This window comes from Mastigoproctus giganteus, chromosome 13 (assembly GCF_048544385.1).
Source record: "Mastigoproctus giganteus isolate SK-2022 chromosome 13, ASM4854438v1, whole genome shotgun sequence".
Classification (NCBI taxonomy): Eukaryota; Metazoa; Arthropoda; class Arachnida; order Uropygi; family Thelyphonidae; genus Mastigoproctus; species Mastigoproctus giganteus.
Window position 1 is genome coordinate 43306038 of NC_143587.1, and position 27999 is coordinate 43334036.

General features: G+C 37.9%; 1 protein-coding gene across 4 annotated transcripts in view; it reads left to right on the plus strand.

Moving 5' to 3' along the window:
- LOC150075992 (ADP-ribose pyrophosphatase) overlaps positions 1 to 27999 on the plus strand; it is a 99209-nt gene that overhangs the window by 36529 nt on the left and 34681 nt on the right. For all 4 annotated transcript variants that reach the window (XM_090388118.1, XM_090388119.1, XM_090388121.1 and 1 more), the window contains exon 4: positions 7768 to 7950. In XM_090388118.1, coding sequence (XP_090244244.1) covers positions 7768 to 7950 — 183 coding nt within the window. The remainder of the gene's footprint in view (positions 1 to 7767; positions 7951 to 27999) is intronic.

Here is a 27999-nt window from a genome sequence, read left to right on the forward strand (position 1 = left end):
GCTGATTGAGCAGGACAAGTTTTCTCAAAATGGAAAGTGGAATGCAATGTGCTATCATCGGCAAAACTATGGATAGGATTTCCAGTCAATGGAAGAAGGACATTAATATACAAGAGGAAAAGAGTGGGGGAAAGAACTGAACCTTGGAGGACACCTGCATTAGTGGAGAAGTTAGAAGACAGAGAGCTATCTACCATCACCCTCAGTGAGCGATCAGAGAGAAAACTGGATAACCAATTACTAAAAACAGTTGGCAAACCATAAGATGGAAGCTTGTTTAGAAGACCTTTATGCCAAACACAATCGAAAGCCTTTGAGCTGTCAAGAGCAACCACTTGTGTTTCACCAAACCTTTCCATTGAATTAGTCCATAAATGGGTAACATAAGCCAGAATATCACCAGTGGATCGACACTGATGGAATCCATACTGGCGATCATTGATCATACGGAAGGTTTCTAGGTGGTTTAAGAGTTGGCGGTTAATTGATTTCTCCATTACTTTAGAAAGAGTAGAAGTAATTGCAATGGGACGATAATTGGATGGGAGGGATTTGTCACCCATTTTAGGAACTGGCTGGATATGAGCAAATTTCCAAGCAGAAGGAAAAACACCTTTGGAATAAGAAAGTGAAAAAAGGCAGCAAAGAATTGGAGTAAGTTCAGGAGCACAGGTTTTGAGAACAAGTGGAGAAATACCATCGGGACCTGGAGCTTTCTTAGCATCAAGATTCATCAAAATCCTTCTGACATCCTTTTGACGGAAGACCACAGGAAGCATTGCATGGAGCGTGTTGGGAATGGTGGGATGTGTTTTACCAAGATCATTAATACATGAGTTGGAAGAAAAATGGGATGCTAGCAGGTCAGCTTTATCCTTGGCTTAAGTGACAACAGAACCATCTGGTTTGGAAAGAGGTGGGAGCAGAGATGGGCGAAAGCTGTGGCCAATAGCTTTGGCAAGAGACCAGAATGCTCCGCTACCATTAGGGCAAGAAGCACATTTTATACCCTTAGCCTGTTCAAACTCTAGTTTGGACTGATTAATAACTGCTTTACAATTGTTGCGAGCTTTGGTGTAGGCAGAAAATGAAACTGAAGAATTAGAAACAAGCCAATTACGATATGCAGCATTCTTCTCTTGAACAGCCTTAGCACATTTATTGGAAAACCAAGATTTAGATAAAGGACGAGATTTTAAAGTGGAGTGGGGATAAAGGATTCCATTCCTGCAAGAATAATTTCACTGACACGATCTGAGCAAACGTTGACATCAGAAGTTTTTAAACAGTAATCCGACCAAGGAAAAGAAGAAAAGAAGTCTCGCAGGTCATCCCATTTTGGAATCTTGTAATGCCAAACAACATGAGGTTGGGAATAGCCATGAGATAAAGGTTCCATTGGAGAAGAGACAATCACCAAGTTGTGATCTGAAGTGCCTAAAGGACCTCTCACTTTGACCGTGTACTTAGAAGGGTTGTTTGTGAGAAAAAGATCAAGCGTATTGGCTCTATGATTAGGATTGTCCGGTATTCTTGTAGGTAAATGAACAATCTATGCAAGGTCATTAGTAATTGCAAACGCCTCAGCATCTCGACCAGCTGGGTCGGTGTGACTAGAAAACGGAAGCCAGCTGGAGTTGTGAACATTAAAATCACCAAGGAAAATTACCTCACTGTTAGGAAAGTTGGACTGGAGAAAGTCAAGTTGCAAAGAGAGGAAGTCAAAGAGCTCCAAGTGATTAGTGGAGTTGGGAAAACGGTAGAGACAACAGATGAATTTGACACAATGAGATAGAAAGATTTTAAGCCAGAGAAGATCAAAGAGAGGAGATTCCAAATTATCAAGTCTCCGACAGGGAATATCGGAACAGACATATGCACATTTACCACCTTTGAGATGGAAGGAATCATATAGCGAATAATTTGGGCAACTGAGATGAGCAATAGTTGAATCAACCGATAACTGAGTTTCTGTCAGAAAAAGTACATGGGGTTTGGCAGACTGCAAGTGGAAATGGACATCATTGAGATTAGAAATGAGACCACATATATATTTGTGAAATGAACTAGGAAGTGTTTGGGAGGTTTAGATCTTTTCGCAGATAAGCTTACTCTGTTAGTTTGACAATTCGTAGTGTATTCAATAGTGAGAAAAAGTGGGGGGACATGCTGTATGAAGTAATGAAATTTTTGGATACGATGTACACATGGTAAGAATATACCCAGATCCTTGACATAATGTGGCCTCGACAATGCCACCGCATACACACTAGTCGGACTCTCTCCAGTCACTATCTAGCAGGGTAGAGGTAGCAATATTGTACACTAGCTGAACCGGAAGCTTCCTAAAGAGTTACTAATAGGTTCGGTCCGGTGTACTAACTAGCGGCCGGCCTGCGAATACTGTTTTAGAGCTGTACCCTCGAAATGTAACGAAGGTTGGATCTCACCATGTGGTGGTATTGCACCGGTTGATGAGAGTCTTCTGCCACCTAGTATTAGTACATTATGATCCCTGTCACCCGGTGGTTCCTTTATCTGTAGATTCTTAATGCACGAAGAATCACTACTGATAATCAGATCAAGAGTATTACTCCCTGTGGTTGTCTCTCAAACATGTTTCTGTTCAAGAGGCAACCAGAAGTCCACAATCCACAAAAGTCTTGCTAGTGTGCTAGTGACCAACCCACAAGTTCAAGTCAATATCTGGAAAGTTAAAATCTCCCATTATAAGACATTCTGATTTACTGGCCCACCCTATTTCTCTGCACAATTGCTCATTATACTCATCAGATTCATTAGGCCTATGACACACACACACACACACACACACACACACACACACACACACACACACACACACACACACACACACACACACACACACACACACACACACACACACACCTACTCTCATTTTTCCTTTCCCAGTGCTTATTTCACACCAAACAGAGTCAACACTGCATTATCCACCAACATCAATTATTGGATGCACTTCCTTAGATTTTGTGTTTCTTAACTAACAGCATAACCTCCTCCTACCTTCCTATCCTGTCTACCCTTCCTATGCACATTGTACTCCCCAAATTCCAACTCTGCACTGCCTATATCTGTGTGACACCACGTCTTTGATATCCCAACAATATCTGCCTTTGATGTCTTGACTAGCACTTCAAGCTCATCAAATTTATTAACTATACTCCTAGCATTGGTGTACATGCAAGTATACATGCACCTGTTCCTGAGCCGACTGGGCTAGCCGGGTGGGTAAAGTGCCTGCCTGGCAACCCAAAGGTCGCGGTTTCGATTCCTGCCTCGGGCTAGGATCAAAGTACTGCAAAAACCTTGGGAGGTGCATTATGGCCACGGAAGCCTATGCGCCAACAACTACCAAAAAAAAACCTGTTCCTGATCCTAGCCACTATAACACAGCCCATGTATTTACTTGTTCCACTATGACTCCCAGCGGTCCTGGAAATCTCCATTACCTTGCTTTCCAGATTTCTGTCCATTTTAATAGAAGCACTGCAAGAATCACTTTTGCCTCTGCCTGTGACCACTGTTAACTGTTAACCTTTTAGTCTGTGTATCCCCCCCTTGCTAGCAGTTTTCCAACCCACCTAACACTGCCTCGATAGCATCACCAAATATTCTTGCACCCTTTCCATTTAAGTGTATCCCATCCCTGTAGAAGCAGTCTCTCCTGTCAATAAGCACAGACCAGGCTGAAAAAAATTCTACCCCTTGAGCCTTGCACAATCTTTCCACGGCCGAATTGATTGACAAGGCTCTCATCATATACTCCCTCCTATCATATCTGGGCAGAATTGCAGACACTTTCACATTCAATCCTAACTCGTGACTTTTTTTCACATTGACCTGTACTTGTTGAGTAAATCTGCAGATCTCTTACTCTTAATGTCATTAGTTCCAATGCGTACAACAATATCACCTTTTGTGCCCTGAAAAGATGATATCTGCTCTACAAAATCAACAACTTTTGCCCCTGGCAGACATATCGTGGTGCTGTTCCACCTATTCTTCTTACATAGTATATTCCCCGTCTCCCTGACAATAGAGTCACCAACAATAACTAGTACCTTTGGGACCAGCGCATTCTGCCTTGGAGATTGCCTCTGTGTTGCCTGGTGCACAGGAATGAGCTCTGTCCTTGAGCTGGGCAGCTGAGAGCCTGATGGGCCCCTCATATTAATTTCTTCGAGGGCATTTACCCTACACCTCAAGCTCTCATAGATGCCCATCAGAATGCTGAGTTGGCGCCTAATTTCTTGACAGTCCAAACACCTAGCACACACACAAAGCATCCTCCTTGGCTAGATCATGGTGGAAAGGTTGGCAAACATTTCACATTTCACACATTTTTTGAGACTGTGATGCTTTGGAGAATCGCCCCCTTTGTTTCTCCCCCAAACCACAGCACTCTCGCTAGTCTGTGATCTTTGGTTCGCAGCTCTAGTCTGGGTCATGATTTCCGTTTAAATACAATTTAATTAACAATGAAATTTAATAAGATTAATAATATTTTTGATTAATTGATAATACTAAATAAGCTAACAGATTCCTAATACAGTGCTTCGTATTATGCTATCTGGTTTAACTCTATACCTTACACTATCTGGTTTAACTCTATACCTTACACTATCTGTTCGATCTATATATATATATATATACGTCAAGTTATTTCTTATTGACTACAATATGGCGGCTAGTCAAACAATATTGGCGCCAACACCGGGAGTCTTAACTTCCAAAAATTGCTGGTTAAATTCAAAATAAGAAGCTAACGAATGCTACTAAACCTATTTAATATCTCCGTAAAACACAATGTACTATGTTAAATAATGAAGAATACGTTAAAAATTAAAAAAATAAAATCTAAGGAAGTGTATCCAATTGATGTTGGTGGACACTGCAATGTAATATCTTACTACTCTGTGATTGATACTACTGTACTCGCTATATAGTTTTCCGTTAAACCTTACATTAACTATTTTGGGATACACGTTGTATTGTATAACAAAGGCGGTAATTACGAACGGCAAATCTACGGCCACGAGGTATTAATTACTTTCAAAATCGCGCTATCTAAATTCAAAATAAACCACGGAGCTTGACTAGGTCTATAAGCTATAAATAGAAAAAAAAATTTAATCTAACAATGAAGTCAATAAACCTGCTGAATATAATTAAAAATTTGGCGTTCGCGGGAGATGAAAAACTTGTCCAACACTTGGACTAGAGACCTTAGCCACAGGGTACTCTGTGGTTTCAATTATGTATAACGCTTCCATTTTGCGTCATGTTGCTGAAGGTTGAATGAATAATTGAAATAAAGAATGAAAAGCCTATTTCTAAAAAATAGAGAAAATTGATGAACTGCTTGTGGTTTCAATTGTTACCGCTTTAAATTATTATTATTAGCCATATGATGCAAGGAAGCCTGAGGCTTATGCTGCACCAGCCAAAAAAAAATTTCTGAATTACCCCAAAAGAGAGAGAGAGAGGGAGAAAGAGAAATAGAAAGGAATCACCAAGAAAGAGAAGAATGATGATATCCACCTCAAGACCCTGGGTGTGCCAAGACCATACTCACCAGATGTGAGTCCCTGGGGTTATTAGTGGTAGTAGAGACATCCTTCTTCCCATAGTGAATGTGGGAGAAAGGAATGAAGCAGAATGGATCTTTGAAACAATTTAAGCAATGAGGAGGATATGACAATAGGCTGCCAGTCTTTTAATAATTTAGGATATTTATGTCAAGATGGAGGAACAATGTTTTTAGTAAGACATCTGTTAAATTGGAAGATTAATAATTCTAAAATGTAAGTGCTGGAAAGTTTAATAACAAAGTTAGGAATGTTATCAGACCCTGTGGAATTAGAGAGGGGAAATTATTAATGGTGGTTTTGAGGTTGGAAGTATTAAAGGAGAAATGAGATAATAGATTCTCACAGAAGGGTTAGAGGGTAAAACAGAAAAATTAGGAAGAGATGAAGGGTCATCAAACCTGACTACGTGTTCAAGCCATGCAAAGAGGTCAGGAGGAGAGGCATAATCAGTCCTAGAGGAAAAAATCTTTTTACTGGAGGAGAGGCAGGATGCCAAGAATTTAGAAATTTTTGCTTTTTTGAGAGAGACAAAAATTGCACGAGCCTCAGTATAGAGATAATAGTTAAGGCAGTAGGGGATTTTTTATTTTGCCATTAAGCATTTTTGCTTAAAAGAAAAGGCAGCACTCAGTTATGTATAACAAGTGAATATAGACATATTTATTATATGTAATGCCCATGAAATACTAGAGGAGGCTTTGTTAAGCTTTTATCAGATCCAGACACTGCTGCAGTGGGGGGACAATTTTAATTGCATAATTTGGCTTTTATTTATACGTTTCTCCTAAAATTTTAAGCAAATAAAACATTCTCTGCCTAAATGATATTTATCAAATATAGCAAAATTATTGATATTTTTTCTCTTTGGCAGGGAGGAGAGTGAATTGAAAGATTTGTTGTTATTCACACATTGCATCACATGATAATTACATGCAATGATATGCTGATAACATGTATTTCATTTCCTTGGCCATCACTTCCTTGTGACGTCACATTCTTCCAAAGTTCCGTTGTGTGTCCCAATTTTGAGATTTAAAAATAATACTGAAAATAAGCACAAGTGAGAATTATAATACATCCTCTAATTATTAATTATAATACATCCTTATTTTTGTAAACTTTAATTAAAGTGGGATCATATTTTACAGATATTGTGGAAAAACCTAAGAATCTTTATGACATATCTATTTTGGCAAAGACATGCAAGTGTTCTTCATGTGATTTCCTTCTCACATAACTATTTCATTGGCATTTTACAAAGCATAAATCCATACTATATAATAGTAAGTGTTATAGTTAAAATATTATCAAATATTTGTGCCAAAATTGAATTCGAATAAATTAATATGAGGTAACCTTAAATCAGTTTACCTGAATTCATTATACCAAACATAAATACTGAGAGAGAGAGGTTACTGTAGATTATTTAAGAATTAAAGTGATGATACATTAGTGAGTTACTATATGTAACTAACCATAAAAAGACAGCATTCATCATGAATTTATCCTGTAACTCACAGATGGAATAATTTTTGGAAAGCATAGTGAGTTAAAGGGAGACCAATCAGATTGCTGAGTGTTTGTTACTTCACCCATGCATGCTTATAGGTGATAGAGGTTGTTAGAAGGAAGGTTTTCCAATGTTTATGTACACTCAAACCATATGTTGTGGTTTTTGGCCTTTACAGTGCAGATCAGTACTAAATTGACAAAAAGGATTGACAAATATAATTCATTATAATTCCAGAAAGCTCTTTGTCTTTCTCAGGGGAAAGACAGGTTTTAATGTTTTGATATGGAAACTGTTTTTAATACACTTATAGTAGGAGAGGTTTGGATAGGAGCACTAGTGATGAAGAAAAAGATTATTGTGTGCATTCTTAACCTCTCTCTCCTGCAAATTCAAGAAGTACACCATGCGAATAACTCATTAACCTTTGAAATAGTTTTTTTTTTGCCAAGGTGAGCTGTAACTTCCACTGGTATTAAAATGCCAGTCATATCAATTCAATTCAATTCCACTGGTATTGAATTGATATGCTAAGCGAACTTGGCATTCATATGTAAGAAATTACAGTGTAATACAAGTTAGACTTTATAACTAGAATTTTTAATTGGATTTAATATGTTCATTTAGGGATGTTGGATTTAATCCCAAGTGGAATAGTGTAGATGGAAATATCAACAGATGCAGTCATATAGGAGAATATGTAATAATGGATTGCTATCCTTTGAATCCTGAAGGAAGGACAGGATTAAAAGGTCGTGGTCGACTAGGACGCTGGGGACCCAATCATGCAGCTGATCCAATAGTCACCAGGTATGTTTTAATATTCTGTTGGATTGGTATTCTGAGTCTGTAGTGCATAAACTTTACAGAATAGGGGTGAATGCAAAAAATATTAATATGAACTTGTGTCCAAGGGAAAATAAATTTTTCATGTCTAGAAAATGCTGCAGACTGTAAAATTCCAAGTATGTCATTAGTAGTACAGGCATCCCTCAATAAATTTGTCTTTGATTAGTTCTGTGGAGGGTACATGTTAAGTTAAAAGAAAAATATCAAGGATTATTTTCCCACCAACACTATGTTATAAATAGGTAATTTGTTCCTGAACATCCAGAATGACCATATTTTTATATTACTATATTTAAATTTTCCTGCAGTTTTAGGATTTAGCCCTGAATATTTATTAAGTATTACTCTATTTTAAGCAGTTATGGCACTATAAATGTTAAAATTAGAATTATTAAATGTATTAAATGAAATAACTAAAATGCAAGGTTACTTTCAGTTGAAGTTTTTTGTTATGTGAAAAATTTTTCAGATGAACCCTTTGGACTCGTTTCTGGAGTTTTCAGCATCTTTTTAAAGGTCTGTGGGGCTACATCTTTCTTGGGAAAATTTGTCCATCAGGAATTGATTGGAATCCTTTCTTTGTTTTTACAGTTTACAGCTTCTTACTATTTTTTTTAATGAAAATCTCAAACAGGAAATGTGTTAGACCTATAGTTCATAGTACTTCATGAATTGAAAGCTGAGAGGACAGAAAGTACTTGTTGACATTAGATGTGAATGGTTTTTTAGAAAACAAGTAGAATAGATAACTGAGGAAGCAGAAAATTTAGTTCTGTGAGATTGTAGTTGGACAGTGAATGGATTGAGGCATGCCTTAGACTGGTTTGGAAGAAAGTAGAGGAATTCCAGATTCAAGTTCAGAAGTTTCTAGAGATACTTCCAAGTACCCTTGGAAGTATCTCTAGAAAGGCTTGAAGCAAAAACTGCAACTATGAGACAGAGAGTGGAGAAACTTTGAAAGAGATGGGTCATTAATTAACCTGACTTTTCTCTTTTGAATGAAATGAAGAAGTTTGAGGGGTTTTGGGGGCACCACCCCGGATGTGGTAACAATATTCCATGGTAGGGCATATTTGAAATTTCTGCGAAGTAATTGGTTATTTAAAAGAAAAAGGTGAGAACAAAAGAGAAAACCCAGTTTTTATTGCAGAGGAAGATATATTTGCAATGTGCTTATGCCAGGAGAGAGAGATTAGAATTCAAGGTAACCCTGGTAGTGATATGTGATCTTGTTTAGAAATCTGAGTGTCACTGAAGATGAACATAGGAGCAGGAGGCTCTTTTTTTGCAAGAAATAAGACTGGACTGAGTCTTAGAGAGATTGAAGTTAACTAAGTTTTCTTTGCCCCATTGGAGAATTACCTGAAAGTCTGCATATTCTACAAGTAGAGGCTGTTTATACAGGGCAAGGTTTCTCAAACTGCAGGTGGAATGAAGTTTGTTTCCAGACCTGTGTGCAGTACTCAAGATATGGTCTAACCATTGCATTATACAACAGGATACTCACCTCCTTATCCCTGCTGGAAAATTCCTGTATATCTTTGACAAAACCTCATGAGGTTGAACTGAAATGCTAGGAGTTTAGTAAATAAATTTGATGAATTTGAGGTATTGCTCAAAACATCAAAGGCAGATATTGTTGGGATATCAGAGACGTGGTGTCACACAGATATAAGGAATGCAGAACTGGAATTTGGGGAGTATAACATATACAGAAAGGATAGACAGGATGGGAAGGGAGGAGGGGTTATGCTATTAGTTAAGAAACACATAAAATCCAAGGAAGTGAAGCCAGTCGACATCGATGGACAGAGCAGTGTCGAGTCAGTGTGGTGTGACATAAGCATAGGTAAATCAAAATTGAGAGTAGGAGTGTGCTCTAGGCTTAATGACTCTGATGAGTATAATAAGATACTGTACAGGGAAATAGAATGGGCCAGTAAATCAGAGAGTCTTATAATGGGGGATTTTAATTTCCCAGATATTGACTGGAATTTGTGGGTTGGTCACTCACACACTAGCAAGGCTTTTGTGGATTTATTGGATGATTATTTTCTACACCAGCATGTTCGGGAGGCAACTAGAGGGAGTAATACTCTTGATCTGATTATCAGTAGTGATCCTTCATGCATTAAGAATCTGCAGATAAAGGAACCACTAGGTGGCAGTGATCACAGCGTGCTGAAGTGGGATTTACTCAAGGAGGTAACTACAATCAGAGGTAAAGGGAACGGTTTTTGCTTTCGTAAAGGCGACTATGATGGTCTGAGACAGTATTTAAATTCTATACAGTGGGACCAACTGATGATGTTACCAACAGCAAATTCAAAATGGGAAGCATTCAAGGAACTAATCTTGGAAGCTACCAGGCTTTACATACCAACCAAGAAATATTGTTCAAGGTTCAGGCCTAAATGGTTGTCAGATGAACTAATGAGACATATGGCAGAGAAGAAAAATGCATGGGATACATACAAATTAATGGGTGACACGGAAGCCTATGATAGATATAAGTTGATCTGTAACCAAGTCACAAAGGAGATTAGGCAGGCAAAGGCAGATTATGAGAAATCCTTGGCAAAGGATGCAAAGAAAAACAGAAAAGAGTTCTTTACCTATTTAAACTCAAGAAGGAAAGGGATGAATCAGATTGGTCCACTGGATATTGATAGTTCAACAGTTGAGGATCCTGCTCAGGTGGCTAACAATCTAAACAAGTATTTTGCATCTACATTCACACATGAGGAGTTATTCAGGAAGGGGAATGTCGTAGGTGAAGTAAACATTGGCAATGAGCTAGATGATTTTCTAATAACTGAGAGGAAAGTGGAGGAGAAATTGTTGAGGATAAACATAAAAAAGGAACCCGGAGTGGATGGGATCTATCCAGTTATATTAAAGGAGGCAGCAAAGGAAGTAAGCAAACCCCTAGCCATAATTATGAGAGCTTCTTTGGACTCAGGGGAGGTACCCATAGACTGGAGATGTGCAAATGTAACCCCAATTCACAAAGGAGGATCAAAGGCTGACACAAGTAATTATAGACCTGTTAGTTTAACTTCGGTTCCAGGAAAATTAATGGAGGCACTGGTTAAAGAAGCACTGCAGGATCATCTAGACAAGAATTCAGTTATAGCTCAGACACAGCATGGTTTTGTTAAGGGCAGGTCTTGTCTGACCAATTTGATTGGATACTATGATGTAGTCATAAAAGAACTGGATGCAGGGAATAACTTTGATATTATATATTTGGATCTTAGAAAGGCTTTTGATACTGTTGCGCATGGAAGACTGCTGCACAAATTGGAGCAGTGTGGCATTGGAGGCAAATTGCTGCTATGGATAAAGGGATGGTTGAGTGGCAGAAGATAGAGAGTGGTACTCAATGGACACTGCTCAACGTGGACTAATGTTATTAGTGGAGTTCCTCAGGGTTCAGTGTTGGGTCCATTGTTGTTTTCTGTATTTATAAACGATAAAGATGATGGTATATCAAGCTTAATGTCCAAGTTTGCAGACGATACAAAGGTTGGCAGGGTTGTTAAGGACACTACTGACACTATGCTGCTGCAACAGGATCTGGAAAGGTTGAGCAGATGGGCTGAGAGGTGGCAAATGAAGTTTAACATTGACAAATGTAAAGTACTACATATGGGAAACAGTAACCCCAGATCAACGTATCAACTCTGTGGTACTATGCTGACAGTGGTAGAGAATGAAAAGGACCTGGGGGTAATTGTGCAGGCAGATATGAAGTTCTCTGAGCAGTGCAGATGAGCTGCAAGAATAGCTCATGGTGTCTTGTCAATGATATACAGGAATTTTTCTAGCAGGGATAGGGATGTGATTATTCCCTTGTATAAGGCATTAGTCAGGCCACACCTTGAGTACTGTATACAGGTCTGGAGGCCTCATTTCAAGAAGGATGTAGAGCTGCTGGAACGAGTACAGAGAAGGGCAACAAGATTAGTGAATGGAACAAAGGGTTGCTCTTACGAAGAAAGGCTTAAGTTTTGCAAATTACATAGTCTGGAGACTAGGCATCGGCGAGGTGATCTGATAGAGGCATATAAGGCTTTGAACGGCTTGAGCATGCTCAATGCCGATGGGATTCTTCCTCTTGCTCAGAATAATCACCTGAGAGGGCATAAATTCAAATTGAGGAAGGACGGATGTCGGATAGATGTGCGGAAATTTGCCTTTAGCCAGCGGGCAGTTGGTTTGTGGAATAGACTTCCATCACTTGCTGTTGAAGCTGATAGCCTAAACAAATTTAAGGCTCAGCTGGACAGGTATTTCGAACGAACGGAGGGGTGAAATGGGAGTAGTGGTTGTGTTTGTTTTTTTTTTGGCTGATGCTGAATAAGCTTGCTTTCTTGCATCATATGCCTCTACTAATGCTAATGCTAATTGCAGATTCAAGTTCAGAAGTACCTTTGGAAGTATCTCTAAAAAGGCTTGAAGCAAAAACTGATCAACTATGAGACAGAGAGTGGAGAAACTTTGAAAGAGATGGGTCATTAATTAACCTGACTTTTCTCTTTTGAATGAAATGAAGAAGCTTGAGGGGTTTTGGGGGCATCACCCTGGATGTGGTAACAATATTCCATGGTAGGGCATATTTGAAATTTCTGTGAAGTGATTGGTTATTTAAAAGAAAAAGGTGAGAACAAAAGAGAAAACCCAGTTTTTATTGCAGAGGAAGATATATTTGCAATGTGCTTATGCCAGGAGAGGGAGATTAGAATTCAAGGTAATCCTGGTAGTGATATGTGATCTTGTTTAGAAATCTGAGTGTCACTGAAGATGAACATAGGAGCAGGAGGCTCTTTTTTTGCAAGAAATAAGACTGGACTGAGTCTTAGAGAGATTGAAGTTAACTAAGTTTTCTTTGCCCCATTGGAGAATTACCTGAAAGTCTGCATATTCTACAAGTGGAGGCTGTTTATACAGGGCAAGGTTTCTCAAACTAGCAGGTGGAATGAAGTTTGTTTCCAGACCTGTGTGCGGTACTCAAGATATGGTCTAACCATTGCATTATACAACAGGATACTCACCTCCTTATCCCTGCTGGAAAATTCCTGTATATCTTTGACAAAACCTCATGAGGTTGCACTTATAAGAGAACTACACATCTGACTGCACAGTTACTTCCAGGTCTTTTTCATTATCCATTACCTGAATGGAATACCACACTGGTGTTACATTAATCTGGAATTACTACTACTACTACCTATATGAATTATCTTGCATTTGCAGTGTTAAACTTCAATTGCCCCATCTGCCTAATTTATCAAGATCTTATTGCAGTAGCATACCCTGATTACTCATAAATCACCCAGCCAACCTCTGTATCAACTTAGACTTTAGGCATGATATACCTTCATCGGTATTATTAATAAATATTGAAAACAACAACAGACCCAGCTGAACCCTAGGGGACTACACTAGTAATATTTGTCTAAGAAGAGTTATGCCTCTTGATAGCAATGCTATGTTTTCTCCCACTCAACTATCCCTTTATCCATAGCAGCAACTTATCCTTAATGTCTTACTGCTCCTGTTTATACAGTAGCTTTTTATGTGCAACAATATCAAAAGCTTTTCTGAAATTCGGTGTTGGGCCCAATGTTGTTTTCTGTATTTATTAATGATATTGATGAAGGCATATCAGGCTTAATGTCCAAGTTTGCAGATGATACAAAGGTTGGAAGGGTGGTTAATAACAGTAATGATGGTATTCTACTTGAACAGGACCTAGACAAATTAGGCAGATGAGCTAAGAAATGGCAATTGAAGTTTAACATTGGCAAATGCAAGGTCATTTGGGTAGCAATAATCTCAGAGTAACATACCAACTATGTGGTGCTACACTCAGGGTAATGGAAAATAAAGAGACCTGGGGGTAATTATGTAGTCAGATATGAAGCTCTCTGAGCAGTTCAGATAGGCTGCCAGGTCAGCCCATGGGGTTTTGTCAATGAGATACAGAAATTTTGCTAGCCTGGATAAGGTGGTGATTGTTCCATTGTATAATGGCACTTGTCAGGCCTCATCTTGAGTACTGCATACCAGTCTAGGAGCCTCATTTAGGAATGATGTAGAACTGCTGGAACGAGTACAGAGAAGGGCAACGAGATTGGTGAGGGGAACAAATGGGATGCTCTTATGAATAAAGTCTTCAGTTCTGTAAATTGCAGTATCTGAGACTAGACACCTGTGAGATGATGAATCTGATTGAGTTGTTTAAGGCTTTGAATGGATTGAGGAAGGATGGTTACAGAATAGATGTGTGGAAGTTTGCCTTTAGCCAGTGGGAAGTTGCTTGCAGGAACATCCTGCCATCTGTTGCTGTGGAAGTGGATAGTTTAAATTCAAGGAAACACTATGCAAATTATTGGGGGTGGGGAAGGAATAGATAAGTGAAATATGAATGGTTTTTTTTTTTTTTTTTTGGCTGATGCTGTATAAGCTTGCTATCTTGCATCATTTGCCACTACCAATACTAAAATATTTTTTGCATCCAGTTCATTTGTCACTGAGTCATTGTATCTAATCAGATTGGTCAGACAAGACCAGTCCTTAACAAATCCTAGCTTGACTGCAGTACAAATAAATACATTACTCTCTAGATGGTCTTATCGGAGCCAGAACTAGGTAATCCTACACCTGGGGCAAAAGTGTTATAAGCACACCCCATTATATGCAGGTAGGCAATCTCTCAGTAACGTAGCTAGGGTCGTCGACGCCCGGGGGCAACATGTCTTCCTGGTGCCCCTGATTGTAGTAGTAGTGGCATGTGATACAAGAAAGCAAGTGTATGAGCTTATGCAGCTTCAGCCAAAAAAAAAAAAAATCACACCATTCCCTCCAAATGTCTGTTCAATTCCTCCTTAAATTTATTTAACTTATCAACTTCCACAACAACAGATGGAAGTTTGTTCCAGCAATTAACCACCCGCTGGCTAAAGGCAAATTTCTGCACATCTATTCTACATCTGTCTTTTTTTAATTTGAATTTATGCCCCCTTAGGATCCAACAAGTGGAAGGATCCCATCAGAATTCAGCATGCTCAACCCATTCAAGGCCTTATACACCTCAATGAGATAACCACGCAGGTACCTAGTCTCCAGCCACTGCAATTTGCAGAACTTAAGCCTCTCTTGGTAAGAAGATCCCTTCATTCCCCTCACCAATCTTGTTGCCCTTCTCTGTACACACTCAAGCAAATCTATATCCTTCCTAAAATGAGGCCTCCAGACCTGTACACAGTACTCAAGGCGTGGCCTGACCATTGCCTTATACAGAGGGACAATCACCTCCTTTTTGATAGATAATCCCTTCAGTTTGCACCCCTGAAGCTCTGTGGGTGCAGAGGGGGGGACCCCACTGAAACCCCTTGCTTTGCCTCTGCAACCTTTATGAATCTATAAAAATTACTATTGCAACGGTCTACAATTTGCATATACAGTAAGACCCCCCCCCCATATATAAGGTGATGTTCTTATACATACATATGTATAATAAAGTTTAATTGATAAATTAAACACACAGTAAGTCATTACCAACATTAAATACAGTAATAATAAAGTATAGCAGACTCTCGATTTACCGGGATTGGATTAACCGGGACACTTCAAGACTCCATATTAAAGAAAAAAAAAAAAAAAAAAAATCAACCAGAAATCATGAAATTCAAGTAATAACTAGAATAGGTATAAACATTTATTTTGCAAGTCATAAATAACGACAAGAATCACTGTTATAAGTCGTCATTAGAAGATTAGTGTACCTATTATCTTGTAACCCCTGCTGTTTTCACACCTACCGCTCAAAAAAAAAAAAAAAAAAGACCAAATGTTTAGTTTGATATAGTGCGCTGCATTGATTGTTCCCTCGCACCGCAGAAGGACAAATTTTGTTTCATTATTTATGTCAGGGATTTCGGATTTTTTTTTTTTTTTATAGTAACTTTATTTATTTTTTATTTTATTTTATTTTATTTTATTTTTTGTTTAGAAATAGCAAAAATAATGGGCAAATACAAGAGTTGTGCTTTCAAATTAAACAAAAACTTGAAATTATTCAAAAGTTTTAAAACGGTGCATCCATTAAATCTCTAAAGAACCATTATAATGTTGGTGACCAAACCATATGCGACATTGTAAAAAACAAAGGGAAGCTATTCAATTTAAAATCGACATCGTAAAAAATAAAGGGAAACATCGTGTTGGACACGGGAGTAGTACGTATTAAGTTTTTTTGTTTTTTTTCCATGGTTAACTGTGGGTAACTGAATCAGTGGAAACCGAATCAGCAGATACGGGGGCACAACTGTATTTATTAATAAAATAATTTAAATAATACAATGAATATAACAAAACAAAAATATCAAAGAAAAAGAAACGTACAAATATTTGTTTATATCTATACAGAATTTAATTCTATATAAACTACAAAGAAATTATAAAACCAGATAGTTTATGTTTATATATCTAGTATAAAATCCTAGAAACCAAATATGGTGAAATATATTACTATTAACATTATAACATAAACTAAAAATATGCAATGAAGATGTATTATTTTAATTGAATTTTTCTCACTTTGAAGAAGCTACTGTTGCAGGCAGGGTAAAAAAAATTCATAGCACTATTTCTATGTTTAGATAAGATTCTATTAGGCAATACTCATGAACGAATTGGAGAAGTTGTAAAGGGGTTACAGATTTTATATCCTGAATTTTCAAATATCTGTTGAAATATCAACAGCTATTTGAAAAATGTTGTTTTTCCTCCAGTGCTAACCACTGGAGGACATAGGTGGCCGCATACACCTTACGTTCAACTTACATTGTGGAACGGTAATCCCTTTAATCCTTAATTTGTGCTTTATTGCTTAAGTTTCCTAAAAGCCAGAGGTGGAAACAAAGCATACAAAGTTAAGTCTCTCGTAATCTGTTCGTTATATGGAAATTTTCATCATTCTACAGAAACTTCTAAATGTAATTACCAAAAAGAATTCAAAAAATTCGTTATAAAGAAGTTCGTTAAACACAGGTCTGACTAATTAAATCAAAAATGAAGCAATTTTAAAATACAGTAATACTCCGACTTACGCGAACTCGGAGTTACGCGGTTCTTGATTTTTTCGTTTGGCAACGCTGCCGCCCACTATCTTCAAGGTCGTTTTTCATATGTTATCGATATACGGTGCGACGGCGGAGAATGAGAGCGAAAGATGAACAAAATTCAACTTTGCTGCTTTTATGTTTTTTATATCAGTGAAGGGGAAACACATTTCACCATAATAACATAAAAACCAACACAATTCCAGCTATCGGTATAATCGCAAATGCAATTAGATCGAGTTTACTACTAGTTTATAACAGATTTCACTAGCAGAAACGCAACTGGATTTTTATTGTTTTATGGTAGTAACCCCTAGAAATGTGAGGTGTTAATAGTGTATGTTAATAGTGCCTTTATGGTGTTGTTTATTCAGTTGCTACATGCGCGCAGCTTTGTTTATGCGTATCAAGCGTGCCTCCTCGTTTTGTAATTGTGCTTTATTCCCTAAAAATGAGTAAAATACTTAATTAAAAGGTGTGAAAAGGAAGCGTCCTGGTGAAGACACTGCAGATTCAGAGAGAAAAAGAAAAGCAATTATCGATAAACAGAGGCGGACTGGGTCAAAAATTCTTACCCGGGAAAATTTATAGTGGCCTCATACTATGGTTTATGGCCAAAATCACACCGGCCCACCAGGGTTTCCCCGGTAAGGCTTATGGCCAGTCTGCCTCTGTCGATAGAGAAAAAATATGAAATTGTGAAACGCTTTGAGCGAAATGAAAGACCATGTGATATTGCACGTGCTACAGGCCTAAATGAAGCAACGGCGAAAAGCACATGACAATTGCAAACTTGACAGGTTGAAAATTGAAAAGGGCTCAATTGTAAAGGGCTTAAAAATTTTAGAAAACATAGACTCCAACGAAGAACGCATTATAGCTACAAAGCAAGGAATAAAAAAATTATTAGCTTGCTACGAAGAAATTCTGCGTGAAAAAAAGAAGGCGCTGTGTCGTCAGACGAATTTGTTAGATTTTATGAAGCCATCGACATCGAAATAACTTTTTAACGTAAGTCATTTGTTTTTTTAATACATATTTTGTATTAATATGTATAAAGAACTGCAATTTTATTAATATTTTTCTTCTAAACTAGTGTTTTTGTTAGTCCTTGGTCCCAATTAAGTAAAAATTTATATATTTATATATGCAAAGTTGTACCCCGACTTACGCGAATTCGACTTACGCGATTTTCGTCGGACCCACCTATCGCGTAACTTCGGGGTATTACTGTATATAACTGGTTGGATACATCCTTAAAATGCTGCAACTGGGGCTGGTGCCCTGCTTGCTCCACCCTAGTTCTGGCTCTGGGTTTTATATCTTGTACTTCTTTAATCAGTGACTCCATTATGTTCCCTGTAACAGAAATCAATATAACAGGTCTGTAATTACTCATATCACCCTGTGTGAATTGGGTATACATTCAAACATCTTCAGTCCATAGGGACTAAAGATTCCTGAATCAAGAATGCTCTCATATGTATGGTTAAAAGTTTGCATAAGTCTTTTGCTGCCTCTCTCAATATGATTGAATAGATCCTGTGCACTCCTGTTGCTTTTTTATGTTTAGCTTCAACAATATTTCTTCCACTTTCATCTTGGTTATTACAAAATCATATAGCTCCCTGTGAGAATCCCTAAAAAAATGCCTGTGTGAATATAAATGCAAAAACCCATTCAGTCTATCAGGCAACCAGGAGGATCATCAGCAGTTAAACTATTCACATCTAGTGAACCAAAGTGATTCATTTCTTTCTAGTGTTTAAAATCATATAGCTCCCTGTGAGAATCCCTAAAAAATGCCTGTGTGAATATAAATGCAAAAACCTATTCAGTCTATTGGGCAACCTGGTGGATCAGCAGTTAAACCATTCACATCTAGTGAACCAAAGTGATTCATTTCCTTCTAATGTTTACATAAGTAAAGAAGTCTTTGCTACTTTTCTTTGCATTCTTTGCCAGAGAGTGTGCCTTCTCAGATATAAACTAGTCATTGCAGACTAGTTTATATCTGCTGTAGGCGTTATTAAAACCTTATAATTTGTATGTATACCATGCATTTTTCTTCAGCTGCAAGTCTCATCAGTATATCTGACACCCATTTAGGTCTAAGCCTTAAACATTATCTCATACTTTATATAAAAAGGTTAATAGCTTCTGCAATTACTTCACTGAATGTTTGCCGTTGGTAACTTTCACAGTTGGTTCCACCGCATAGAATTTAAAAACTCTCTAAGAACACAGTCACTTTTACAAAATCAAATGCCCTTTCCTTTGCTGTTGGCAGTATGTTATGTCTTTAAGTAAATCCCACATTAGTACATTCTGGTTTTCTTGTTTTCAAGGCGACTAAACTTCGGTGAGTATTTTGAGTGCTGAGGTATCCATCATCAAGTCAAACTAGTGAAAATGTTGAAAAAGTTCATGAAGTCATCCATAAGGACAGATGGCATGCAATTAACAATATTTGCGACATTCTAGGCCTATCATATGGTACATGCCAACACATTTTAACTGAAAATTAATTTAAATATGTAGATTTTATGCAAAATTGTCTCCCATTTGCTGAGTGATAAACAGAAACCAAATCCCGCTTTCAGTGTGCAGGGAACTGTGAACAAAAGCCAGAAACTTCCTTTCTGAGGTCATAATGGAGGATGAAAGCTGGGCTTATTGTTATGCCCCAGAAACAAAGCAGCAATTCTCTCACTAGAAAAGTCCACCACCTTCACATCCAAAAAAAGCAAGGCAAATCAGATCAAACATCAAGAGCATGCTGATTGTTTTCTTGGACAGTGAAGGAATTGTTCATCAGGAGTTCATTCCACTAGTCAAAACTACAGATCACCAGTTCTACTTCAGGGTCCTAAGGCATTTGAGGGAGGATATCAGGAGAAAATGCCCATATAAATGATTGCACTCAAAATTGGCTTCTTCAACATGACAATGCACCAGTCCACACTGTTTTGTCACTTTGCCAGTTTTTCACCAAGGACAAACTGGAATGGTCTCACCCCTCCCTATTCTTTTGATCTGATCCCTCCACCATTCTTCCTGTTCTCCGAAATGAAAATCCAAATAAAAAGATAAAAATTCGCAGACAGCATTAGCATTAGTTCAGATATATGATGGAAGAAGGCAAGCTTATACAGCACCAGCCAAAAAAAAAAAAAAAAAAACCCCCTTCCCATTTCACCCATTCAGTCACTACAAATGTTTGTCTAGTTCAGCCTTAAATTTATTTAAGCTTTCAACTTCCACAACAACAGATGGAAGTCTGTTCCAGCAATCAACTACCCGCTGGCTAAAAGCAAACTTCCACACATCTATTCTACAACTGTCTTTCCTCAAATTGAATCTATGCCCTCTCAGGTTCATAATCTGAGCAAGCAGAAGAATCCCATCATCATTGAGCCTGCTAAAATAATTTAAGGCCTCATACACTTCAATCAGATCACCTCGCAGATTCCTAGTCTCCAGGTGCTGCAACTTGCAGGACTTAAGCCTTTCTTGGTAAGAGCACCCCTTTGTTCTTCCCACCAATCTTGTGATGGTGGTTGCCCTTGTCTGTACTTGTTCCAGCAGCTCTACATCCTTCTTAAAATGAAGCCTCCAGACCTGTATGCAGTACTCAAAGTGTGGCCTGACCATTGCCTTATACAAAGGAATAATAACCTCCTTGTCTCTGCTAGTAAAATTCCTATATATCATTGACAGGACTCCATGACCTACTCTGGCAGCCCATCTCCACTTCTCAGAGAACTTCATATCTGACTGCACAATTACCCAAGGTCTTTTTCATTCTCTACTTCCCTGAGTGTAGCACCACACAGTTGGGATGTTTCTCTTGGGTTACTACTACCCATATGCAGTGCTTTGCATTTTTCAGTGTTAAATTTTAGTTGCCACTTCTCAGCCCATCTGCCTAACTTTTCTAGATCCTGTTGCAGTAGCATACTGTCTTTACTGTCATTAACAACCCGGCCAAACTTTGTATCATCTGCAAACTTTGACATTATACCTTCATCATCGATATCATTGATAAATACACAAAATAACAATGAGCCCAGCACCAAACCCTTGGGGGACTCCACTAATAATTTAGTCCATGAAGAGCAGTTTCCATTGATTACCACTCTCTGTCGTCTCCCACTCACCCATCCTTTTATCCATTGTAGTAACTTTCCCCTAATGCCATACCGCTCCAGTTTGTACAGCGGTCTTCCATGTGCAACAGTATCAAAAGCTTTTCCTGAAATCCAAGTATATGATATCAAAATTATTTTTTGCATCCAGTTCCTTTGTGACCATATCATAGTATCCAATCAAATTGGTCAGACAAAGACCTCCCCTTAACAAACCCATGCTGTGTCACTATTACTGCAGACTTGTATAGATGATTCTGCAATTCTTCTTTAACCAGTGACTCCATAATTTTCCTCGGAGCAGATATTAAATCAACAGGTAATTATTTGTTACCCTTTGAACCCCAGCACCTCCGCAGCCAAGTGGGCAGGAGCAGCAGTGCGTAGCACATGCTTCTTGATTAGACCGGGGGTTCGAGCCCGTGACCACCAAATACAGAGGATGCGGAAAGGTCAGGGAATTACCACCGCATATCTCCAGAGGCTTCTGTGTTGCCTGATAATTTGTATGCATCCTATGCATTTTTCTTCTCTGCATGAGCCTCATCAGTTCATTTGACATCCATTTAGGTCTAAATCTTAAACAATATTTATTAGTTGGAATGAAAAGCCTAAGCTTCCAAGATTAATTCCTTGAAGACCTACCCATCTACCCATTTAGAATTCGCTGTTGTTAATGTCATCAGTTGATTCCCCTGTATAGAATTTAAAAACTGTCTGAGACCACTGTAGTCACCTTAACAAAAAAAAAACTGTTCCCTTTACCCTTGATGGTGGTTGCATCTTTAAGTAAATCCCACATCAGTACACTGTGATCACTGTCACCTAGTGGTTCCTTTATCTTCATATTCTTAATGCATGAATAATCACTGCTGATAATTAGATCAAGAGTGTTAATCCTGCTAGTTGCCCCTTGAACATGTTGTGGTAGAACATAATCATCCAATAAATCCACAAAAGTCTTGATAGTGTGCGAGTTACCAATCCCAAAGTTCTAGTCAATATCTGGAAAGTTAATATCCACCATTACAAGACATTCTTATTTACTGGCCCACTCTATTTCTCTGCACAATTGTTTGTTATACTCATCAGAGTCATTAGGCTTATACTCTCATACTCCCTGTCATCGCGCTCCTACTCTCATTTTCTCTGTCCCAGTGCTTATGTCATACCAAACTTACTCAACATTGTACTGTTCACCAATGTCAACTGGATCCACTTCACAAGATTTTATGTGTTTCTTTACTAACAGCAAAACCCCTTCCTATCCTGGCGCCTCCATAGCCAGGTGGGCAGGAGCAGCAGTGCATAGCACACACGCTTCTTGATTAGACCGTGGTTCGAGCCCGTGACCACCAAATACAGAGGATGTGGAAAGGTCAGGGAATGACCACCGCATATCCCTGAGCAATATGACCTTAGTTGCTAATGCTCCTAAAAACCAAAAAAACAAATAACAACAACCTTCCTATCCTGTCTATCCTTTCTGTACACAATGTACTCCCCAAATTCCAATTCTGCACTGCTTATATCTGTGTGGCATGATGTCTCTGATATCCCAAAAGTATCTGCCTTTGATGTCTTGACCAGCACTTCGAAATCATTAAATTTATTTACTATAGTTCTAGCATTGGTGTACATGCACCTGTTCTTACTCCTAGTTACCCTAATCCAGCTCGTGCATTTACTTGTTCCATGATGAATCCCAGCAGTCTTAGAAATCTCCCATCACCTTTCCAGGCTGCTTCTCATTCTAATAGAAGCAGTGGAAGAATCACTTTCGCCTCTGCCTGCGGCTACAGGGATTCAAGTTAAATAGTAGAAAGTTTTAGTAAATCATGCAAAAGAGTTTCAGAGATGCTTCAACATGTAACTAACTGAAGTCTAAATTAATTTTATTACCCCATTCTAGAAACTTTTGGTTTGCTCTTTGTAATAAAAAGTGATTGAATTTGCCAATTATTAGTTCCGCAAATTGAAAATGTGTGTAACGCACATTGCATTGATAGGTACATTGGATTTTTTATACTTTTACTATTATTTTTATTGGTATCATTACTGTGTCTCATTAACTAAATGGTTTCTTTCACTTTATATGGAACATTCCTTTTCTTTTCATCTATCATAATATTACACTGTGTTCTGGCATTTGATTAGTTATATATATAATTGCTCTATAATTTATAACTACTTTATACATTTACACTGGTGTTCAAAGAAAGTGCATCACCCCTTAAAATTGTAATTGTCATCCAAATAACGTAAGTATATAGCAATATTTCTTACAGATTGCATCAGATAAGATTGACACGTGTAGGTGATGATATAATATTGCATCAGCTGTTACTTTCAGCTATATAAGCATCTGCTCTGCAAGAGTTACAGTCTTTCCTTGCTTGTGACAGGATGGCAAGTTACATGCAGTTGACGCCACGAAGAAAGAGTGCTATTGTTGCTTTACGTGAGGAAGGATGTTTTTCCCGTCATATTGCTTATAGAGTGTCTTGTAATCAGTCAACAGTGAGTAGATTTCTTTCCAAACTCAAGAATACTGGTTCTGCTGATAGGAAAAAAGGAACTGGACGCAAACGAGTCTCTACACCAAAACAAGACCGCGTTTTGAAGCCCTTTTGCCTTAAAAACCATAAAGCTTCTTCATCTGAGCTGTAAAGAGAATGAGAAGAACATACTGAGTGTTACCAAGTGCAGTAACAGTCAGAAGACGCCTCTTCAAAAATGAACTTGTAGCCCACCATCCTAAGAAGAAGTCTCTCCTCAAAAAACAAATGAAAAACGCCCGATTAATTTGGTGTAAGGAGCATGCCAAATGGGCCCCTGAGCAGTGGAAGTCAATTATTTTCTTGGATGAGAAGAAATTCAACGTGCATGGCTCTGAAGGGAGACAAACGATTCACCACAGATGTGGTGAAGAATACCATTCAGACTGTATGGTGTCTACAGTGAAATTCCCTACCAGCCAAATGATATCTGGGTGCATTTCGTATTGTGGAGTAGGTCACCTGCAGTTTATAAAAGGTTCCGTAAATGCCAATGGATACCTTGGCTATATTGGAAGGCAAATTGCTGCCAAACATTAGAGACCATTTCAACCTGCCAATAGCCGACTGGGCTAGCCAGGTGGGCAAAGTGCTTGCCTGGCAACCCAAAGTCGCGAGTTCAAATCCCATCTCGGGCTTGGATCACAGTAAAATGCAAAAACTTTGGAGGTGCATTATGGCCACAGAAGCTGATGTGCCAACAATTAACAAAAAAAAAAAAAAAAAAAAACCTGCCAATTAACTGCATCTTTCAGGATGACTCTGCTCCTTGTCATCTGGCGAAGAGTGTAAGTAAGCATTTCTGTAGTCACTTTAGCTTCATTTCTGCATTGGAGGTTCAACAGTAATGTGTTTACATTTGTTACAGGTGAAAAAATGGTTGGAAGAACGGTCCATTACAACTCTTAGCTGGCCAGGAAACAGCCCGGACCTGAATCCTGTAGAGAACTGTTGGCATCATGTGGAATCTGCAGTTGCCAGAAAGAAACCAAAACCCTTTGTGAACTTCAGGAAGCCATAATTCATGTTTGGAACCACAAACTGTCAGTTGATTATCTTCAGAAATTGATCTTGTCAATGCCTTGACGGTGTGCTGCTGTCATCAGGGCCAGAGGTTGTTCAACTAAATATTAGTTTGCAGCTGGTGAACTTTTCATTTTGTTTTCCATTTAAAATGATAAACTGAAGCAAATTGAGGGCTTCTGATAACTCAACCATAATTATCGTGTTTACCAAAACTGTTGAATAAAGGTTGCAAATGCTCATTTTGGAATATTTTGAGAGCACCTGTCAAATATTACTTAGCTTTGCCTTAACTATTAATAAATATCTTTTGTTTATATTTCTATTTGTGATGCTAGTCATTAATGTAACATACCATCGCGATGCACTTTCTTTGAACACCAAAGTGTATATACAGTGTATATATATTAAATATTTCATCTTAATTTATATTAATACCGTTATTATTTTCATTTTATAAACTGAAATATGTTTTGTTTTGTAAGTGATAACTTCAATTGTTAATTTATCTTAGAGGTTAGAGTGTAGAACTTTTTTTTTTTACTGACGACCCCAAATGAATGGTATTAGAACCTAGTAGAACTTGGTACTTAGTACCATGCTGTTGAAGGCTGAGATCAAAGAAGATACTGGTTGACATTAGACTTGAATTTTTGTAGATTGTAATTTTTATAAAATATGTGCGAACGGATGTTGTTCCAGAAAACGGAAGTTGATGGAATAAATGAGGAAGAAGAAAAGTTAGTTCTGTGAGTTTGATGTTGGATAGTAAAAGGATGCTGACTGGTTTGAAGGAGATAGGGGGAATTTAAAAGCCAATTCAGAAGAACAGTGCCCATGGAAGTAACAATAGAAAAAGCATGCAGCAGAAACAGGACATATGTGAGACAGAGAGTGGAGTGACTTTGTAAGATGTGGTTTATTAATTAACCCAAATGCACTCTTTTGAATGGAGTAGAAGCCTGAGAGAGAGAGAGAGAGAGAGAGAGAGAGAGAGAGAGAGAGAGAGAGAGAGAGAGGTTATGGGGTGACACCTCAAGATGTGGCGCCTCCATAGCTAGGTGGGCAGGAGTGGCAGTGCGTAGCACATGCTTCTTGATTATACCGGGGTTCGAGCCCGTGACCACCAAATATGGAGGATGCGGAAAGGTGAGGGAATGACTGCCGCATATCCCCGGAGCAATATGGCCTTAGTTGCTAATGCTCCTAAAAACCAAATAACAAACAAACAAACCTCAAGATGTGGGAACAGTATTCTATGGTAGATTTGCTACTTTTCTTTGCATTCTTTCAGAGTGAATAGCTGTTTAGAAGAAAAGTAATGCTGACAGCAAAAGAGAAAACCTAGTTTTTTAGATGCAGAGGAAGCAATTATTTGTGATGTGCTTATGCCAAGAGAGATTAGAAGTCAGGGTAATTCCTAATAGAGATATGTGATCTAGAAATCTGAGTGTTATCGAAGATAAGCATAGAAGCAAGATATAAGACAGAACTGAATTTTATGCTAGAATGTCTGTGATAAGCCTTGTGGGCAAATGAATAAATAAATATATAAATGGACAGGTTAGTGCCATTGCATCATGTTTGTATGTAGTGAACTACTGAAGTAGATAAATTGGCATCATTTTAATTATATCTCTTATTGTGAAAACCTTCACAATGAGTTGCCCTGATATTGCACTACCTCGAATAAGTAACACTTCACCAATGGAGAAGACTAATGTTACTTATTCTCAGTGGACACCACCATCCAGACTGCACCATCTCATTGGCCTCCCTTCAGTGGGCGGGTGTTGCAATAGTAACAACCAGTTATGAAGAATGTCTCCACGATATGAGAGATGCCAGATGGTGTGCAGTAGTATAGACTATGTCAATTTTCAGGCTAGAGAATAAAAGTACGGGGAGGTTCAATGAACAGACAGGTTATTCTATTGCATCATGTTTGTACATAGTATAATTAAGTATGTACTTTATTTGCTTTGGTAGTTTATTATGTACAAACATGATGCAATGGCACTAACCTGTCCATTAAGTGAACCTCCCCATAGTTTGAGGCTCTAGCCCAAAAATTGATTTAATAAATATATAAATTAAAAACTTAATATAAGTAAAATTAAATAAATAAATAATAACAATAAAGTAACAACTGATCCAAAGGCTGCGGAAACATTTCTAGCACATTATGCTAGAAATGTTAGATGTCTTCAGCCCCTTCACTATTCCATTAGTAATTTATTATTTATGTATTCATATGTTTATTTTTGAAACATATTGATTCCATGCAAACTTATTTAGTTTACCCAGAAATTGTTTTAATCAGTTAAAACAATATTATATTATAATGACACCAGGTAATTGTAGTCAGAAAATAATTTTGAAAAGCAGAAGGAAAGCTCTGTTTGAAGTTCACTTTTAGAGAATACTTTACAGCGATATCTCGTAGTCTTGAAATCCAAATCCAGGAAAGATAGACACATATTTACCCTGAAGTCTTGTGTTCATTTCAGGAAAAGTTTCAAGGCATGTTCAAAAAAGTAGTTTTCTCCTCGTATATTTTTAAAATTCATTTATTCTTTTGTCTTTTCCTTGTGAATCTTTATTGTTCAAGTGATATTAATGACTAGAACAGGTGTCTGTTAATAACCACCCTACCTTCTCTCTCAACCATCCCTTTATTCAGAGCAGTAAGAATATCACCATATTTAGTAGTCATGCAGACTTGAACCACAACCACTCCAAGTGTAGGCATGTCTGTACCCTCCCACTTGACCATGGGAACTGTGAAATTGGTATTCAGATAACTAGAGCTTCAGTTGTCTGGTTTAGGCTCATAAAAAGTGAAATTGAATAAATTCTCTGGATTTCTGATCTAGAATATAATGCTAGATCAGAAATCCATAAATTGATGCTGAAATTGAATCAGTCAAAAGAATATTAACAAAGTTTTTTTTTTTTTTTTTTATTTGATTTTTGACAATAATTTCACTCTAATGTTCAGGCAGTTAAGTCAAAATAAAATCCCATTAATATTTAAAAGCATTCAAAGCATTTTAAAAGCATTTTGGAAAGCATTCATTTTTACAAAGAAACAAACAAAACAAACATATTTTACATCAAAATTTTACAAAGAAACTCACTCCACAGAGC